At 38.0% G+C, this 19283-nt stretch overlaps 1 protein-coding gene across 2 annotated transcripts; it reads right to left on the reverse strand.

Moving 5' to 3' along the window:
• Positions 1 to 4893: 4893 nt before the first annotated feature.
• On the reverse strand, positions 4894 to 6460 carry LOC113353674. Of its 2 annotated transcripts, none has more exons than XM_026597202.1 (2): positions 6350 to 6460; positions 4894 to 5521 (listed from the first exon to the last, which is right to left on the reverse strand). In XM_026597202.1, exon 2 carries the CDS (start codon positions 5400 to 5402, stop codon positions 4953 to 4955), a length of 450 nt encoding a protein of 149 aa, XP_026452987.1. In that variant the 5' UTR covers positions 5403 to 5521; positions 6350 to 6460; the 3' UTR covers positions 4894 to 4952. The 2 variants fall into 2 exon arrangements, with proteins under 2 accessions (XP_026452987.1, XP_026452986.1); XM_026597201.1 differs by lacking the exon at positions 6350 to 6460 and adding an exon at positions 5606 to 5883.
• Positions 6461 to 19283: the final 12823 nt, after the last annotated feature.

Consider the following 19283-nt stretch of genomic DNA (forward strand, 5'->3'; position numbering starts at 1 on the left):
CCCATAATCATCAATACCAATGGAAACAATGATGTTAATCAAGAAGAAGAAGAGAATAATGAAACCACTGAGAATAACAAAGAAGAAGAAGAAGAAAAAGAAGAAGAAGAAGAGATCGATGAAATAACTCAACCCATTCCACTGCGAACATCAACAAGACAGATATAAAAGACACAGTATCTAGAGGATTATGTTCTTCAAGCTGCAGAAGAATGTGAGATTATGCTACTTTCTGTTAATGATGAACCAAGGAATTTTCATGAAGCAAAGGTCTCGACTAAATGGACACAAGCATGTAGAGAAGAAATTATTTCAATCAACAGAAACAAGACTTGGTTTCTAGTTGATAAGATAGATGGGATTCAGATTAAACAAGAAGCTTATGCAATGAGAATTCTGAAAGAAGCAGGACTTGAAACTTGTAATCCAACTAAGATACCAATGGAGTTTGGACTTAAAGTTTCAAAGGCACAAGAAGAAGCTGAGATTGATCCAATGAGTTATAGAAGAAATGTTGGATGCCTAAGATACTTATTACACACAAGACCAGATTTGGCTTTCTCTATGGGAGTAGCAAGCCGTTATATGCAGAGTCCACGCAAGTCTCATGGTGATGCAATAAAGAAGATATTGAGATATCTAAGAGTAACAATCAGCTGTGGATTGAAGTATGGTCGAGGAGGATCAAAAGGAGTTGTTGGGTATAGTGACAGCAATCATAATATTGACTAAGATGATGGAAAAGGTACAACTGGTCATATATTTTATCTAGGAGAAGCACCTATTACATGGTGTTCACAGAAGCAAGACACTGTAGCCCTCTCATCCTGTGAAGCTGAGTTTATGGATGCAACAGAAGCAGCTAAACAATCAATATGGCTTCAAGAATTATTGGGTGAAATCAAAGGAAGAGAACCTGAAAAAGTTCTCATCAAGATTGATAATAAGTCTGCAATTGCATTCACTAAAAATCCAGTGTTTCATGGGAAGACGAAACACATTCACAAAAAGTATCATTTCATACGAGAATGTATCGAGAAGGAGATCATCAACGTTGAACACATACCAGGAACTGAGAAGAAAGCAGATATATTAACAAAGGCATTAGCTCGGATCAAGTTTGAAGGAATGAGACAACTGATTGGAGTACAAGATATGTCACGGGTAAGGTTGAAGCTTAACGAGGAGAATGTTGGTTAAACTTCAACATAGAAGTCACTAGCAAGCTGGTTAGGACAAGATTAGGAAATTGATGTAATCCTAAGGGAATTAAAAGTCATCTAGTTCTAAGAAAAGGAAATACATGTAATAAGGTAATAGGACTAGGAAAAGGAATTCATAGTTCTATATATATATGATCACCAAAGTTGTGGTTGATCATATGAGCAATATTAGAGCTTGTGTTTAGTTTTGAGAGATTTTCTAAACATCAATAAAGAGAGTTGTCTTTATATAAGCTAAGTTTCATCTTGCAGTTGCCATTAAGGTTGTTGCCTTCAGCTTAGCCGATGAGGAATTCCTCCATGTAGCTTCACCACCTTTTGTAGAACGTGTAACATCTGATTATAACACACTTTGTGTGTCTGGAGACTGGTTATGTCTTGTTCATCGTGTACCAGCCACAAGGGAGAAAATCAGCATGTCGACATATGGTTGTTGAAACAGAACAATGACATGAATGTGCAACAAAATGGAGTTTGTAGTTGGAACAAGGAGTTTATTGTGCAAGCCGAAACTAGAAGTCTTATTCCACTCGCTTTCACCAACAAAAGGCAAGGTTTTATTCTGGCAGGATCATAGATTTGTCTCTTGTTACGACCCAGAAACTGCCATACTTGAAAAACTTAGCAATGATGATAAAGGCGATTTGGTATCTTATCAAGCAGCTCATCACATTAATATCTTTGTTTCACTGAAAGCACTTGGTATGCGAAACTGTAGGAGAAGACTAAAATATATGGTGAAGTAAACTGATCGATGGCTCAAAAATGTCCTTGCTTAGTTAATTACTGATGTTTTTTTTTCTTTTTCTTTTCCTTCTTTTCTTAATGTGAGACATTGTAATCGTTTCGTTTTGCTTAGTATTTCCTGTATTCTATAAAATATTTGGATGACCCAAAAAATGTGCCTCAATGGTGGTAGTCAAAGAAAATCAAAACATTGTTGATAATGTAGACTGATATCTACCCAATACCACCTAGCGGAATACCGTGACAAGATGTAACAAGGCGCCATCTTATGGCCAAATTCCACTATAGTTGCCTGAAAAAAGATCTCATTTCAGAAAAGAAAACAAAGTATCACACAGATTGAGAACAGACCTTCTGAATGGTCTCGTCTATTGTTAGCTCCAGATGAATGATCTGTTTCTGCTTCTGCTTCATACACACCATCCATCTCTTTACAGACAACCTTGTTAACTGAAATATTAGAAAACATAAGGTTACTTAAGTAACTAATTCATGGTTAGCAAACATATGTTTGAGTTGTTTAACATCACACCGATAAGCCGATGATGTTACCATGGTCAGTATGGGGTACCCAAAAAAAAACAAAGAAGAATGAAAAAATTATTGGCTTTGACTGTTATTATTGGCAACTCCATCCACATGTTTGATATGTTTCTCGTTCATTCATCCATATTGTGAATACTAGTTTTTCATCCGTGCGATGTACGGGTATGTTTTTATCTATGAGCTATTGGAGACATGTTTTCAAATTAACATTATTAAAAACAAATAATATGATACTCTCATGGAAAACAATGCAATAGACAAAAAAAAAAAGAAACTAAAAATTTATGGGCTTGGAACATTAAAATGTTTATAGTATTAGGGTTGTCATGATATCTTAAACTAAAATTACAATACTTTACCGTTCAGGAAATAACTTTCAACTTTCTCCAAAACTATGGTATTTTTCAATAAAATAACTTAGAAGTTTGAACTTGGAGTCGCATCTTGCCAGTTCTTGAAACTTGGAAGCGATCAAGTATTAATAGATGGATCAACACATATGCGCAAAGTTTAAGAAGTAACTATATAACTCTATCAATGTGATGATATTATGTATGGTAGTCCTCATATACCAACCGTAAATCTTTGAGGAAGTTCATACTGAGTAATTTTTTTGTGATGCACATGCAAATGATAGTCTTCCCAGAGAAATGAGGTCACCGCAACTTAAATTTATATGTCTTATATGTCTAATGTAACATTATCTAAAAGGCTCTGTTCAAGTTGTCAACCTTTTCGAGCATCAAACAGAATATGGTACACATCCTTCGAGGTCCTGCAAAATATGTATAAACATGTACAAAGATAGATTTGGTTGGTATAAATTTTTCTGCCAAATTCATATACAATGTTCTTTCATTCAAGAAACAACGGTACAAAAGAATAGTTACAATGTTATGATTCAACCATATATATACGTGGACCTAAAATCGAACGAAAATGATATGTTAATTGCTAGTTGAATCTCATGGTATATCCCGTCTCTCATATATAAGTTGGACTATACCAAATATAAATACCTCATGTTAATTAGTTAATCCCATGATATGAGCAAGAGAGATTCTTTGTGAGGATCGAGAAAACTCTTGGAGAAACCTAGTGGTTTCCAAAATCAAAATGGCAAAAAACCAAATAATTACGAAGAACTAAGGCTAAGCTATAGGCTCATGGAGAATGACACTCAAATGAGATAGAATAAATCTCCATTTTACCAAATAGCTTTTCTTTTGTAACGTTCATTACGACTTCTTTGTGTTAAATTTGTTTTTATATGTGCAACATATATATTATCCAGCGACATTCTTTTCAAATTATCCTTAGAAAAGAATTAATATGATGTAGTTTAAAGCTATCAACACATTTGATCCTCTGTTGCAAGGAGCCTTGTTCACATGGAAAAATTACCAGACACATCCATTTACCTTGACTTTATGGATGTTAGAGTCTTCAATCTTCTAGGTAAATTTTCGTTTATGTAGGTCGGTCATATTTTCATGCTTAAGATCCATTTCATCCATACCACACTCTTACATTCCTCCGTGTTTTCTTTTTGTCCTATGTCCTATTTATGATACACCTTCACTCAGATAAGGAAAGTTTTTCATGGAGCATGTCGTTTAAAAGTTACACTAAAAAAAACTTGTACAAAATAAATTATCGAGCTAGCTAGTCAGATTTGAATTAGTCAAAAAGAGGGTAAAAATGCGAATCACTCATTTAATTGATAAAAGATATCTGAATCCTTTACCCGAATTTTTATGTGCACGCTCTAGAAAGGAGTGTGCACAAAATATGGCTCAATAATGAAAGAGTTTCCCCACAAGCCAATAAAAAGTGACTCGAAATATGGAGGAACATCAAGGAGAATAAATCTTAACGCCACGATCAAGAGGCGAAGTACTATTTAGCAACGAGCTAAGACAATGGGATAATTCGCGGAGAAATATGGAGGAATAACGAACTATGAAGAACCTCAGATGATTTCGAAAAAGGTAAACGGAAAACATGAAAGGTACAAGTATGCTTCTGAACCACACAAAAAAATAAGAGGCAAGTATATATTTTTATAATTTTTATCTTTTTTGAGTACTTCCTTCGCATGCATTCTCATTTTTTGAAAGCAGAAATACTGGTAAGTATATACTTGACACATACAATCCAATCAATCCTCATGATTAGAGGCAAGAAAATGATGAAGATAAGTTTAATATTGCTGTCTTCAAAGCAAGATTAATTTCGCAAATAAGATATATGTTAATTATGCCAGTCACGACTAATCACATACAGTGAGAATTTTGAGACAGATAGACGCAAAAGGATAATATGTTGAAGCAAAAACAGAAGTGTTATGCCCCCAAGCTTGGGAGCACCCAGTTTATGGAAAATGTTAAAGGAGTCGAGATGGCAAAAAAACAAGAACCAATGAGGACAGTAAAACTAAGATTGAAGAGGTAGTTGATGAATAGGAACCACGAGAATGGCCTTTCCTTCGATATCACCATTACCGGCACTACCATTTTTTGCCTCAGCAGTGCCATCATCGTACCCCTGATCGAGATTGCCACCGCTAACATCAACAGATTCGGCTTCTATATTGCCAGTACCACGAGGTTGGTTCAGAGGATTCGACGAAGAAGAAGGAATATCAGAAACCTCAGTAATCAAAGGAGCTTTACCCTTAGGGTACCTAATCTCAAAATCCCCATCAGTCTCGGTACCCTCGTCATCACTGACCTCATCAACAGGTTCATCATCAGAGAAAATCTCGAGATCCAAAGGCACGCGAGGAATGCCCCGAGAATCACAAAAATCGTTGAAAAGCTGGACCTTGGCATCTTGAGCATTCTTGCGAGTAAGCTTCGCGACCTTAGCAGCATCTTTCTCCATAGTAGCAAAGTCTTCGTTCAGATACTTAATCTCCTCCTTGAGATTGAGAACTTCCTTGGAAAGCTCATCTTTTTGTCGAGATAGATGGAGGATCTGGTTCTTAAGACTTTGCTAAGACTCTGCGAAGATAAGAGAAAAGAGATAAGAACTCAAACGAAGAAAGGATAATACAAAATAAAGCTGTTCACAACACCTAAGACTACCTTCCTTCTGAAAAATAACAGAACTCAAAGTCTTTTGGACGTCAGTGTTAGGATGATCAAGCCTGCAAATCTCGAGTCTCGCAACTTCAAGTTGGAGGCAAAGTTCATGTTACGAATTATCCCATCCTTCACCGTGACCAGATTCATATTTATCTCTAGAAGGGTTAATGACGAGTTCCTTATTCTTCGGAGGCTCAATAGACTTTTTCTTCGTAACCAAAACAGTGTCCTCCTTCTAACCCTGAAGTTTCTCTAAGCGAGATAAGAGAAAAGTGACTTCGTTCCTCAATTTACCATTCCCAGACTTCAAATCAGTAACTTCATTGCGAGATTTGCGAAGATCAGCTTCAGATTTATCTTTCCTCTTAATTATGCGAACTTCAGTGAAGATTCCGAGAAGTAGTAAGAAGATTGCCAACCCGTTGTAATTCAACTCGCAAACCCTCATTTTACTTATGAAGATGAAAGTTTAACTCCTCGTTATTCAAAGATTCAGCAGACAAACGGTCCGATTGAAGAAACAAAGTCTCAATCTTCTCGTTCAAGATCTCATTCTCAGTCACGTAACTGTTGACCTGAGATGTAACGTTTAAAATTTCCAAGCGAGAATCTTCAAGGAAGTCCTCCGCGTCAGAAGCGGCCAATTGACGATTCATACATACATCGAGCTTGACGAGAGATAAAACAAAATACAATAAAAATAAAGCTAAGGAAAAATCAAACACTTGGGGGAAGGGAACTTACTGCGAAGTTCATCAGCTTTACTCTCCTGCTTGGATGAATACTTCTTCTCTTAAGCAAGTTGATTTTCAAGTTCACAAATGCGAGCGTTAGACTTCTTCAACTGCTCACGAGACATCCTGGTCTCAATGAGATGAGCCATGTGGCGATTGAATTCCTACGAATTACAAAATGAGTTAAAAGAAAGATGTGCGAAATGATATAAAAGAGAAAACCTAAGACTTACCAAGCCCATTATGGCAGCATTTTGTTGAAGGGAAAGGTTCAATGAAGCGTTCACTATAAAAGACTGATCCTCACCCAAGAAAGTGTCAGAACTGAAAGAAGCCAGAGACTCGGCGGCAGGCGATCTAAGGGAAGCATTTTTACGAGTTGTAATGAATATCTGCCTCAAGAAATCCATGTCAGGGATATAGGCAGGGTCTTCCACTTCGTAAACTCTCTTCTTATCCTTATCCTTCTCCACCTTATCCTTAGACGACTTGTCTGGTGAATTGTCTACAATGAAAGTAGGGTAACTTCGCGAGGAAGATCGACTTGTGGATGCTTTGGAGGGGGAGAAGATTGATCTGAAACCGTCTTAGAACCCTTGACTCGGGTTAGAGAATCTAAATCCAGGACCCTGCGCTGACGCTTCGGGGGATCCTTAGCAGAAGGAGATTTGGAAGAACCGTCCTACATCTCACGAAGTTAGAAGATGACAAGATGACAAAAAGATGGAAGCCAGGAACTAAGAATGAAGGAATACCTTATCAGCAAGAGAAGGAACCAAAGGGCGATCGCGTTTCCTTAAATTTCTAGCAGATCCTCCAGCAGCTTGAGGACCTACTGGTTCATCCTCCTACGAAGTAAAAAGTTAGGGGATAATATGATGATGAAAAAGGAAGTGCAATAGTTACGATTATACCTGTTCGGAGGCAGGAAGCTCAGCAGAATATTTCTTCTTCGAACGATCTTTCAGCAAACCAGCAAGAGGAAATGGGTACTATGACGAAAAGGATAAAGTTAAGAATGTCACAGATGAAAGACGAAGTAAGTTAAGAAGAGAGCAGACCTTACCCCATTAGGCATCTCGGGCCATCAGAGCTTCCCAGGATCATAAGCTGCGAGATGAATGTGCTCCGGAAGAGGGCCAGTACGAGCTTTGCCATTTTCATCGAAACCCAATACTACAGAACCTTCAGCAATCAGATGAAACATTATCTAATCTTCGTCGTTGGAGAAACGGAGGCGATCATTCCTCGCATTACCAAAAGGTTCAACATCTTGGAGAAGGGCCTGACAGGGATCATCCATAGGCTCGCGAGCGAGTTTGACAGCCCACTCCTGATATTTCCTCGTGGTCATGGCTTTGTCGGTATAGTTCGCCACAAAGGAGTCAATATTATAATTTACAAGATCAAATTCCTTCGCAACCAGAGGAATTTGAGAGGGAGCGCCATTCGAGCGTTTGATGAACTCGTTCGGGATACGAATTTCGTTCCCCTTAAGTGATAAACACCTCGTTGGAGCTTGACTAGAATTTCATAGAAGAGATGATTCTTTGCATCATATAAGGGAAAAGTAAGGCCAGCTCGCAATTAACCCATAGTGATAATCATTCTGGTGGGAGTCTAGGTTTCAGATTGAATCCATCCGTAGTTCAACTCCATGGACTTATCTGCAGTGATGGGAGGAGAAACATAGGAATCTAACTGCCGGAGTTAAAGTTAACTCATTTTTCTCAAAATCGGTTTTGAAGTCTTCAAAAGTTTTGGATACAGTTGGAGGAGGAATCTTCTTAGGAGCCATGAGTTTAAACTATCGAGAGATTTTAAAGATCTAAAAACAGAAAGAAAAAGAGAAGAGTTTAAGAACGGCAACAGGGAAGAAGATGAAGAACGGAAAATAATAAGAAAAAAGAGAGGATTAAAGTATTTATACCAAGACAATTGCCTACCGGCTATGGTAGGTCAGCGTAGAGGTGGAGGAAGAGGAACCGGTTGGGGGCAGTTACGAGGAGACATGGGTGACGCGGAAGCGAGATTCAGGGAGATGTGGCGGATATGAATCGACATAAGATTCTCTTCCCATCCTTAAAACCTGTGAATGAGAAGAGAAAAGACAAAATGTAGGTACAGAAATCCTACTCGCCACGTGGTTAAACAAGGTTGGACGGAATACACGAACTAAATCTTAAAACAGTAGATCTCTCACTAACCCCGAGAAGGATGTCAGTTATAAGTCAAATCAATTGTCAGAGTTATTTTTACAAATATCAGATCTACGAAGTATAAATCTGGACGAGAATATCAGATCTGCGAAATAAGATTACTTGAACGAGAAGATAACTGGCGAAATACATGAATTGCTGAGCAAGAAATAAGACAGATGTCCCGACAAGCTAGTTATCGGCGAAAAGAAGGGAATAACTTTATCAAAAATGGCTTGGGATAAGTATAAAGCAAGTTCACGTGAATTGTGTGAGTTACGACGAAGTAGAATGAGCTGTATTCCACTATTTAGTTTTGCCTATAAATGAGGACCTTGGTTCATTGTAAAAGGAGTTAGATATTTTAGATCTGGGGAGGTCATGTTAAGAGAAAGTAAGTTACGGCTAGGGCTGAACATGGTTTCGGTTTTTCGTTGGAACCAGACCGAACCAGACCAATTAGGAAGAATCCAAACCGAACCATTTACTAATGGATTGGTTATGGTGTAGAAAGTGGAAAACCGATAGTGTTGGTTTTGGTTTGGTTTGACCTCTAAAACCGAACCAAAAACCATTGGAAAACCGATTGATTTTTAAACTTAGTTTCTACAGTTGATTTACAGGTATTAGATTCTACCCATTGATTTAGAGGACAAATAGAAACCCTAAATCTAATATTTCATTATGATACTCTCCCTCTTTCTCTCAGTCGCCTCCCTTCTCCACCCCCAACTACAGCAGCCAGTGTTGCTACTCGACTTTCTTCTTTCCGTCTTCCTTCTTTTTTGTTTGTCATTAACTAAATTAAGATATATTATATATCTTCTTTTGATCTCTAGATTTAGAGTAAGCTTTAACTATTCTTGATATTCTTTTTATTTATTTTTTGTTTGTAAATTTTTGTAAACCAATACTATCTGCAGCTACGATTTTTTTTTCTGTAAATTTGTGTAATTTTTTTTTTTGGTTTGACATAATTATTGGTTAACCAAAAACCACTGGGACAAACCGAAACCGGCTGGAACCATTTGGAAACCGAATCAATGGTTAATGGATTGGTTTGGTTTAGATTTTTAGAAACCGATAGTATTGATTTCGGTTTTGGTTTGCCTAGAAACCGAACCAAAACCGACCATGAACAGCCCTAGTTACGGCACTTGTGAGTTTCTATACTTGTAATCTCATTACCTTCATCGTGATCTAATAAATAAAGTAACATTTCTACTTCGTTCTTTGGATAATGTCTTAGAATTGATATATTTGTGATTTGGATGTACTACTGGATTTCCAGTAGTTACAATTCACGTGGCATCCAAACAAGCTACGCCCTGCTACTGCACAAGATAAAGCTTTCCCAGAGTCAAGATAAAGTAAGGTTTGTGATACGTCACTTCAAAATTAGACTATTTTCAACTATCTATGATGCCGATTTTATGTATTCTCTGCGTCTATGGTCCATGTTTTTTGGCTAGGAATGTATCCATTCCGAGACAATCAATCTTAAGCAAACTTTTCAACTATTCATGCATTACGTTGTGCTATCTCTTGGTAACAATTAAGAGGGTTCTCACATAGGAGACATTTTCATTTATTTGTGCTCAAACTTAAAGATCAGATCATGCAGTCACAAAGAATGCTTTCTGTTGCGCACATCTCACTTAAAAGGAACCTTATAAACTATGCGATAGCAAAGAAAGTTGCAACTTGAGATTTTTGTACTACAATGTATCCTTGGTACTATATTCCTGCAGGTCAATGGAACGGACATTAGGTATACCATGGATGGAACCCTGCTTATGTATCTGCTTCCTGTTAAACTAAATTTGAAAAAGAAAAATAGTTGTCATTTGTTCCTTCAAAATTAGATTTGTTTTTCGGTGCACACTATGACCTCTACTTAAACACCGTTTTTGTTTCTTTTTCATCATGAATATAAAGTACAGTTTAGATAACTTTGACTATGTAAGTGGTGGTTCAGATTTGTCCTCACAAGAGATAAATCTAGGGATGTAATCGTTTTTCATAAGTGATGGTTGTGATTGAGTTTAGAAATGCATCTAACAGACAAAATTTATCATGTCATTAAGGTTCCATAATTCTTCATAATAAATACTCTATTAATTTTCCATGATAATATTTTATTTAATGTCAAATTAAAAATGATAATATATAAATTATTATACTAATCATGATTATAAATAGGGATAATTGGAGTTTGGTACTCAGGTTTAGACCAACAATAGGGTTTGGTCTAACATTTGTCCAACGTTAGGCTTTGGTACCTGGACTGGACGTTGACTGTAATTGACTAGGTTAAGTGTAATTCTAATTTAATAAAATCAATATTTTTATGTTAATTTTTCCTGACCGTTGATCTTACCTATAAGTAGATGGACTAAAAAATTTATCCATATAATTCCAAAATCCCCTTTTCCCTTTCATCTTCTTCCTTTCCTCCGAGAACTCCCACCAAAAAACCTTCCCATAATCCCATCTTGGTCGCTGTCATCATCTTCATTCAAATCTCAGTAATGTTACCACCACTGAGTGGCTCTCAATCACTGGTATTCAGTCAGGTTGATTCATGGCAACAACACATGTAATCTTCAATCTCTATCAGCTGCAACATTTCAATGATTTAACGACCCCCAATTCCATACCATTCTTGCCGTAAAATCAAATTGAATGTAAACCTAACTTACTCATTTGTCCAACATCCACACTAAACTACAAATCGAACCCACTGGTTTCTGCAGATGGAAGCGGAAGAGAAGAGGAAAATGTCAAATCCAAAGGCGATCAAAGAATCATTGTACGAATGCTAACCAAACAATCGAAACCTTGATTTTGGATATATGGATGAAGACAAGTCTGACATGAATCTTCTTGGTGGAGAATGATTCAAGACTAAACAAAACTAAGGTTGTTTTGGATTAGAAATGCTAAATCCAAAGGCCGGAGTAAACAATCATTGTACCATCTTCTCAATGGAGATTATTGTAAATGTCGACCATGTATGTCGGAGTTCGGAGAGACGCGTCTTTCGTCAAAAGACGTCTCATGGCTTAGGGATTGAATCTGTAACATTTGTTCTTTTACGGTATTTTGTATCTTATAAAATATACCTTAGTCACATAAATGCGGAAGTGACTGGAAAAATAGAGGATTCATTAACCCTTTTTTGTAATTTCCATGTAAATTATCTCTCAACGTTCAGTCCAGGTACCAAGACCTAACGTTGGACAAATGTTATACCAAAGCCTAGTTTTGGTCTAAACCTGAGTACCAAACTCCAATTATCCCTTTTAAAGTATAAGCACACTTCTGAGACTAGTTTGTTAATGAAAAACATAAATAAACTAATGTGTATGTTAAATAAAATAGGCATATTTGGAATGAAAATTGGTTGTAAAGTAATTTGTATTTTGTACAATGGTAGGAATAATACGATAAAGTAACTCGAAACATTAAGAATAACTAGTCATTTCGATGTGTCCATGATATCACAATATTTTTCTTCTCAGTTGTACCCTGGATGTGTATGTCAAATCCCCAGAACAAAATAAAGCAGCCCGACCCCAAAATAACCTTCTTTTATAATGTTTTTTTTGAACTTTTAGGATTTTTATTATCATTTTACTGAATTTAGGAAACTTGGTACTAAAGAAGATTCATGACTTGTGCAAATTTATCTATGAGTTTGATACATCATAAATGATTATCTGTCACAAAGACAAGAACGAAAGTCTTAAAGTACAAAGACGTATCTTGTGGAGCGAGGTTCTCACAAATTCCTGGAATTCTTTAATCTCTTGTAATGAACGTTATAACGTTCTGCTACTTAGTTAGCTTAGTAGCCTCAAAAGAACTTGAAATGCATCATTTGAGTGTGGTTAATTATTATTTATTTCTGTAAGGATTAAAGAATAAACATATTTACAAAAGTGCATGATATCCTTTTGTCGCTCAAGTAGAGTGCCTCTAAACCATGTTGTGCTTTTGCAATTATATTGAATGCTCAATTAGGTTGGGAAGTGATAAACAAGTAAGGTACCGTGCCCTGCCTACTCAAAAAGATTTTTTTTTTTTAAGAGTTGTAGCTATCCATATCGATGATATGGACATGGTATGTACTGTTAACGAAATAAGAGATATTACAAGTTGTTGGAAATTCGAATTTGAGATGAAAATATGTGTAAAGCTCGATCGAATTTGATATTGATCCCAATTTGTTTGACATTAAGCATGAGGGCATTTCTTCCGAGGAAAGTGCTCTTATTGATGCAGTGCCAACTCTTGAGAAGATTAAAGAAGCTGTTTTTGATTTCGGAGCTGATCGTGGGACGGATGGTTTTTCAGGTACTTTTATAGACAATTGTTTCAGGGTGAAAACAATTTCTGCTGATTTTGGTAATTTCGAGTGTTTGGGTGAGAAACGAGTCTAACCCTAAACAATGTACTGCAAGGGAGTACCAAGAAATGGCCGTTCCAGACTTGCTTCGGTCATAAAGTGGAGGAGAAGGGTTGGTCTAGGTAGGCACGGTGGTGTGGCTGGCATGGTTTGCATGCCTTTGGCGCGGAGATGTGGCTGGCATGGCATGCCATTGGCATGGCATGCCATTGGCATGGTGGTGCGGATGGCATGCCTTTGGCGCTGAGATGTGGCTGGCATGGCATGCCATTGGCACGGTGGTGCGGCTGGCATGGTTGGCATGCCTTTGGCTCGGAGGTGTGGCTGGCATGACATGCCATTGGCACTATGGTGCGGCTGGCATGGTTGGTATGCCTTTGGCGCGGAGATATGGCTATTAGGGTTTATCGTGTCGAAACCTTAGTTTAAAATATGTGGCACGCGTGATTGGCACGTTTGGATAGCATGCGTGGATGGCATGTGTAGAGATGATGCTAGTCAGTACCGAGGGCTCTGACGTGGAGCATGACATTTACATAAAAAAAGTATCCCGGTAATTTTACGCAGACATGTTGAATGGTTTAATAAATGTGCTAGTTGCGACATTATTACTCAAGTGTGACGTCACTGTTTGACTGAGGTTTTATGATTTTAACCCTAAACTAAAAACCACCATCAACATTAAAGCCCCTGCTTAGCTCGGAACAGGGGAATTGTTGCGAGGTAAGCATAAGATGGTGACAGACAAGGACAAAACGAAATGGCAAGTCATGAAAATATGGTCAGGAAGATCCGTCTAACCTTTTCAATAGGTAAGGAGAATTCGTGATTCCTGTGTTGGTGGCTTTGCATAGATTTTTCTCGTGGTGGTGCTAGCTAGGCCGTGGAGTGATTGGCATTGCTGGCTTGGCTTGGAAAGCCGTTGGCATGGTGTGGCTTAAAACGGAGCCGCTGGCGTTGGTCGTCTTGGAATGGGAGCCGCAGGCTTTGTGTTGGCTCGGAATGGAGCCGCTAGCGTAGTATTGGCTAGGAATGGGGCTGTTAGCGTAAACTTGGCATGGGCGCTGGCTTGGGCTTGGCATGGCATGAGCGTTGGCATGGGATTGGCATGGAGTGAGCATTGGCATGGGCTTGGCCGCTGGTTTGGTGTGGCGTGGGTGCTGGCACGACACGGTGTGGGCGCTGGCATGGCCCAGCGCTGGCTTGGTGTGGCGCGGATTGTTGGCATCGTGAAGCTTGTTCTTGCGGGCCCAATTGCCTCTTTCCATACATAGCTCAAATAGTAAATTCTTTCCTTATTCAAATTCCAAAAGTGTAACGTCTATTAAAGGGTTTTCTCTCCTTTTTATCTCGTATCTTTGTTCTCACATCCTTGCCCTAGCGGTAGAGTGGTAGCAATAAAACGGGCAAGCATATTCCGGATATGTATTCCAGCGTTTCTCTTTCAATCTTTTTTTTTTGTATTGGTGCATATTGATGTATTTTCAAAGTTGTTATAGTAAAAAATTTCGTTGAGACTTATGAAGGAAGATTATTTTAGACTTAATTTTAAATAAAAATGTAGGAAACTTAAATAAAAGTGATATGAAAAATATGGAGAAGACTGGGGCTATGGATTCCACTTATTACCAATATCAAAGTGATTTTATATTCTCTAATTATAATTGTGCAAATCCTTCATTCAAATTGATTGTAAATATTGCAAAAGTTGATTTTTATTAGAAATAACAATTGTAAATCGAAAGTATGGGACATCAAAACCCTAGGCTAGCATGCTCCATCAATTGAAATAACAATTGTTTAACAAAAACCATTTTTTTTTCTATTTATTTATCAAGGCAAATAATCATATAATAATTGCATAAATTAAATAAAATAGAGATTACCACATTTTATTGGCGAATTAGCTTCCTCCGTCGCCCCAGAGGATGGGTTTATCTCATCATTGTATAAACTTGCTCAAAGTATTGATTCATGCTCAAAATTTGTTTACAAAGATGAAATGGAGAGAAAATAATGAAAAATCGGGTATTTGCAACGTTTATAATTGTTGCAAAACACTGTTACAAAGAACGATAAAAGAGAACTGCTGTTGTTGTCTCTCTGCGACCCTCACGTGTCTGTCGTTGTCACTGTTGATAAACGACTGTCTTCGTCAGTCTGTTCTTCGTGTTCTTCAGTTCTGCAGCAGCAGAAATGGTGTTCTCTGCAACTCTATTTTTCGGCTCTGTGATGCTCTCTAACTCTCCCAAACTCCCCCTCTCTCTTCCTCGAAACCTCAGCAACATATTCACGCGTATGTGGATGTCAACTTCTCCTTTTTACCTCGTACACGCTTCCAACAGTTGTTAGAGTCTTCCCAGCATGCGCAAACTCTCTCCAACTCATGCATATCCCGTGAATATCTCCTCTCTTTGCACACACACCTCTGTTTTCTTCCCAACGATTATCCAGCCAAACTGGATCAATTCCAACAACCCTACCACGCCTGTTAAGCTAAATAAAGTCTTCCCATGAAGTTTCAGCCATTGAATCACATTCTAACCCCTCTAAATCACGAACTGAAAATTTGTGAATATTTTCATGCCAAAATTTATATTTGAATTTGAAGAAGATGGGTGATGTGGACAAAAATGGGCTACATATAGCCGTGGGTGACAATTAGAAAAGTGGGGGTCCGTGTAGCAAATGTCCTCCGGGGTGATTCGAGCAACTTTTTGAGCCGAATTTTCCAACAATATTTATTTTCCAAAAATACCTAAAAATACCTAAAAAAACAATATTAGTACAAAAATCGAGTTCCAACAATATAGACATTGAGGACAATTTAGACACAAAAATGTGTTTATCAAATACCCCCAAACTTATTATTTGCTAGTCCTCGAAAAAATCTAGAAAATAAAAATGACTACACTTAGCACGCGCAGCAAGCCGTTAAACTGCTAGGTGGCCCTAGTGGTGGAGTGTTGTCTCCGGAGGGCTTACCAGAGGTAAAACCTTTATACTCCAGACCCTAGCTATCTACTCAGAACCTTGGAAGGCACTAAAGAATCTCCTTGGTTGGCATACTTATTGACTACAGGAGGAAGTACCCTGATGCGAAATTCCAATTGTTGTACACGAGTTTGCACTCAAGCATACTAAAATTCATATGAAGTGACAGAGCTCTACTCAGATAGTGGCACTATGGACATTAATATCCGGAGTCAAAACTAATCACATGGATAGATCAAGAAGATGGATATAGAAAAACATAGATGGTTTTGATGTTTACTAGGTGAACGGTGTTTCTCATATATGTCTGAAGGCCTCCGCCAAAATGAACCCATCCTAATGGACTGAGATACCGGTCTGACTAATATCAGCACACTGGCATATACAAGGGTACCAGTGGTCGATAATCATAACTCTAGGTCAATACAAATGGCATATACAAGGGTTCCAGTGGTCGACTTTATTGAATTTATTCCAGTTGGTCAAATGGTCTTTTTTTTTTTTGTATCTCAATCACTCTAATTCACCCTAGCATTGGTAACAACTTGAATCGTGAGACCCACCTAATCACTTAGAGAAACATAGTTTAAAAACAAAACAAAATAAAAACAGAAGTGAAAAGGACTCAACCAGATATGGTGAAACTATCATGTTATTTCTAACACCTGAGCTCTGTGCTTTTATGAATAGACTCTTTAGATGTTGCCATCTAGTCAGATTGGTTCCTCAACTCCTATAACCAAAATTCTTCCATCCACTTAGATTGGTTAGTGTCATCCTTAATAGGCATAATTTTCTAGGCTCTGGAGTTTGTTTATTACAAATAAAAGCTAACAAAAAATTTCTTCCCTACCCCCAAACTTAAATCTAACATAGTCCTCAATGTTTCTAATGAAAGAGCAATATCAAACAGTAAAGTAACATGAGGAATTAGTAAAGAGATAAGTCGGAAAGATAGTACCTGGGTGAAGAGAGAAATCAAAAACTAATATACAACAACATACAATCGCCTCGATGGTCAATCAAGGGTAAACATGATCCTCCAGAGGGACCTCCTCAATATCATCTGTAGGAAAGGGCACTAAAAAGGGTTTCAATCTCTGACCGTTAACCTTTGAAGAACTACTACCATCCGGTGTCTCTCAACAACTCCATGAGGAAAGACAGTGGGAACAATAAAAGGACCCGTCCACCGAGAACGTAACTTCCCAGGGAAAAGATGCAAGTGGGCATCATACAGAAGAACTTTTTTACCTGGAGAAAATGACTTTCTTAAGATATTTCTATCATGCACAAGTTCCATTTTGTTTTTATACTCCTTAGCACTATCGTATGCATCTCTACGAATCTCTTCCAACTCATTGAGATGGATTTTCCTATGGGCTCCTGCCTTGTCAAGTGAAAAATTTAGCTGCTTAACAGACCAATAAGCTCTATGTTCTAACTCAACAGGTAAGTGACATGCCTTGCCATACACAAGTCGATAAAGTGACATTCCAATGGGGGTCTTAAACGCAGTTCGGTAAGCCCATAAGGCATCAGTAAGCCTAGACGACCAGTCTTTCCTATTAGGATTAACTGTTTTTTCTAATATACGTTTTATTTCCCTATTGGAAAGTTCTACCTGACCACTAGTCTGTGGATGATACGGGGTAGCTACCTTATGTGTAATACCATATTTCTTCATCAAAATCCTAAAAGGTCCATTACAAAAGTGCGGCCCTCTATCACTAATTATAGCTCGCGGTGTACCAAAACGTGTAAGTATATTATTTTTCAAGAACTCAATCACAACCCTATGGTCATTGATTTTACACGCAGACGCCTCAATCCACTTAGAGACATAGTCTACAGCGACAAGGATGTATAAGTTACCAAAAGAATTAGGAAACGGACCCATAAAGTCAATACCCCACACATCAAAGACTTCCACAACTAAAATAGGGTTCAAGGGCATCATGTTCCTACGGGAAATGGTTCCTAATTTCTGGCAACGTTCACAAGTCACACAGTAACTGTAGGAGTCTTTAAACAACGAAGGTCAATAGAATCCACACTGCAATATCTTAGCAGCAGTTTTCCTAGCACTAAAGTGACCCCCACAAGCATGATCATGACAAAAGGAAATAATACTGGACTGGTCACTCTCAGGTATACATCTCCTAATAATCTGGTCTGCACAATACTTAAAGAAATAAGGATCATCCCAGAAGAAGTGCTTAACCTTAGCTAAAAACCTAGAACGATCTTGTTTACCCCAATGTTGGGGCATTCGACCAGTAACAAGATAGTTCACTATATTCGCATACCAAGGTAATTGGGTAACAAAGAACAATTGTTCATCAGGAAAGCTATCCCTTATAGGAAGGGAATCATCAGGGGAACTAACAACTAGCCTAGACAAGTGGTCTGCTACAACATTTTCGGCACCCTTTTTGTCTCTAATGTCTGGAGAAAACTCTTGCAACAAAAGGATCCACCTAATCAATCTAGGTTTTGTATCCTTCTTAGACAAAAGATATTTCAAAGCAGCATCAGTATATATGATCTTAGAACCTAAGAGATAGGGTCTAAACTTGTCTAAGGCAAACACAATGGCTAACAGTTCCTTCTCAGTAGTGGTATAGTTCAACTGGGCATCATTCAGAGTTTTTAGCATAGTAAATCACATGAAGTAATTTGTTTTCTCGCTGACCTAGCACACACCAATAGCATAATCTGAAGCATCACATGATCTCAAAGGGTAGGTTCCAGTTGGGTGCCTGGACTATGGGGGGGTAGTGAGTAAATTCTTAAGCTTCTCAAAAGCCTCTAAACAAGCATCATCAAAGACAAACTTAACATCTTTTGCAAGCAAATTGCAAAGAGGTCTAGAAATTAGCTAAAATCCTTAATGAATCGACGATAAAAACCTGCATGCCCTAAGAATGACCTAATATCTCTTACGGTTTTTGGGACCTGTAAAGTCTTAATAAGGTCAACTTTGGCTTTATCTACCTCTATACCCTTAGAAGATACGATATGCCCTAAAACAATTCCTGAACGAACCATGAAGTGACATTTCTCCCAATTAAGCACTAAATTCTTTTCCTTACACCTAGTCAACACTAGTGACAAATGATGCAAGCAACATCGAAAGACGAACCAAACACTGAAAAATCATCCATAAAGACCTCTAAGAACCGTTCTACCATGTCAGAAAATATGCTCATCATGCAACGCTGAAAAGTCGCAGGGGCATTACAAAGCCCAAAGGCATGCGTCTATACGCAAAGGTACCAAAGGGACAGGTAAAAGTGGTTTTTCCTGGTCTTCTGGGGAATAACGATCTGATTATATCC

The sequence above is a fragment of the Papaver somniferum genome, chromosome 2 (genome assembly GCF_003573695.1).
Source record: "Papaver somniferum cultivar HN1 chromosome 2, ASM357369v1, whole genome shotgun sequence".
NCBI lineage: Eukaryota > Viridiplantae > Streptophyta > Magnoliopsida > Ranunculales > Papaveraceae > Papaver > Papaver somniferum.

What these genes read in the sequence shown, in the direction of transcription:
- LOC113353674 (XM_026597202.1), bottom strand. Translation starts at nt 5,402, where the DNA reads ATGGAGAAAGATGCTGCTAAGGTCGCGAAGCTTACTCGCAAGAATGCT.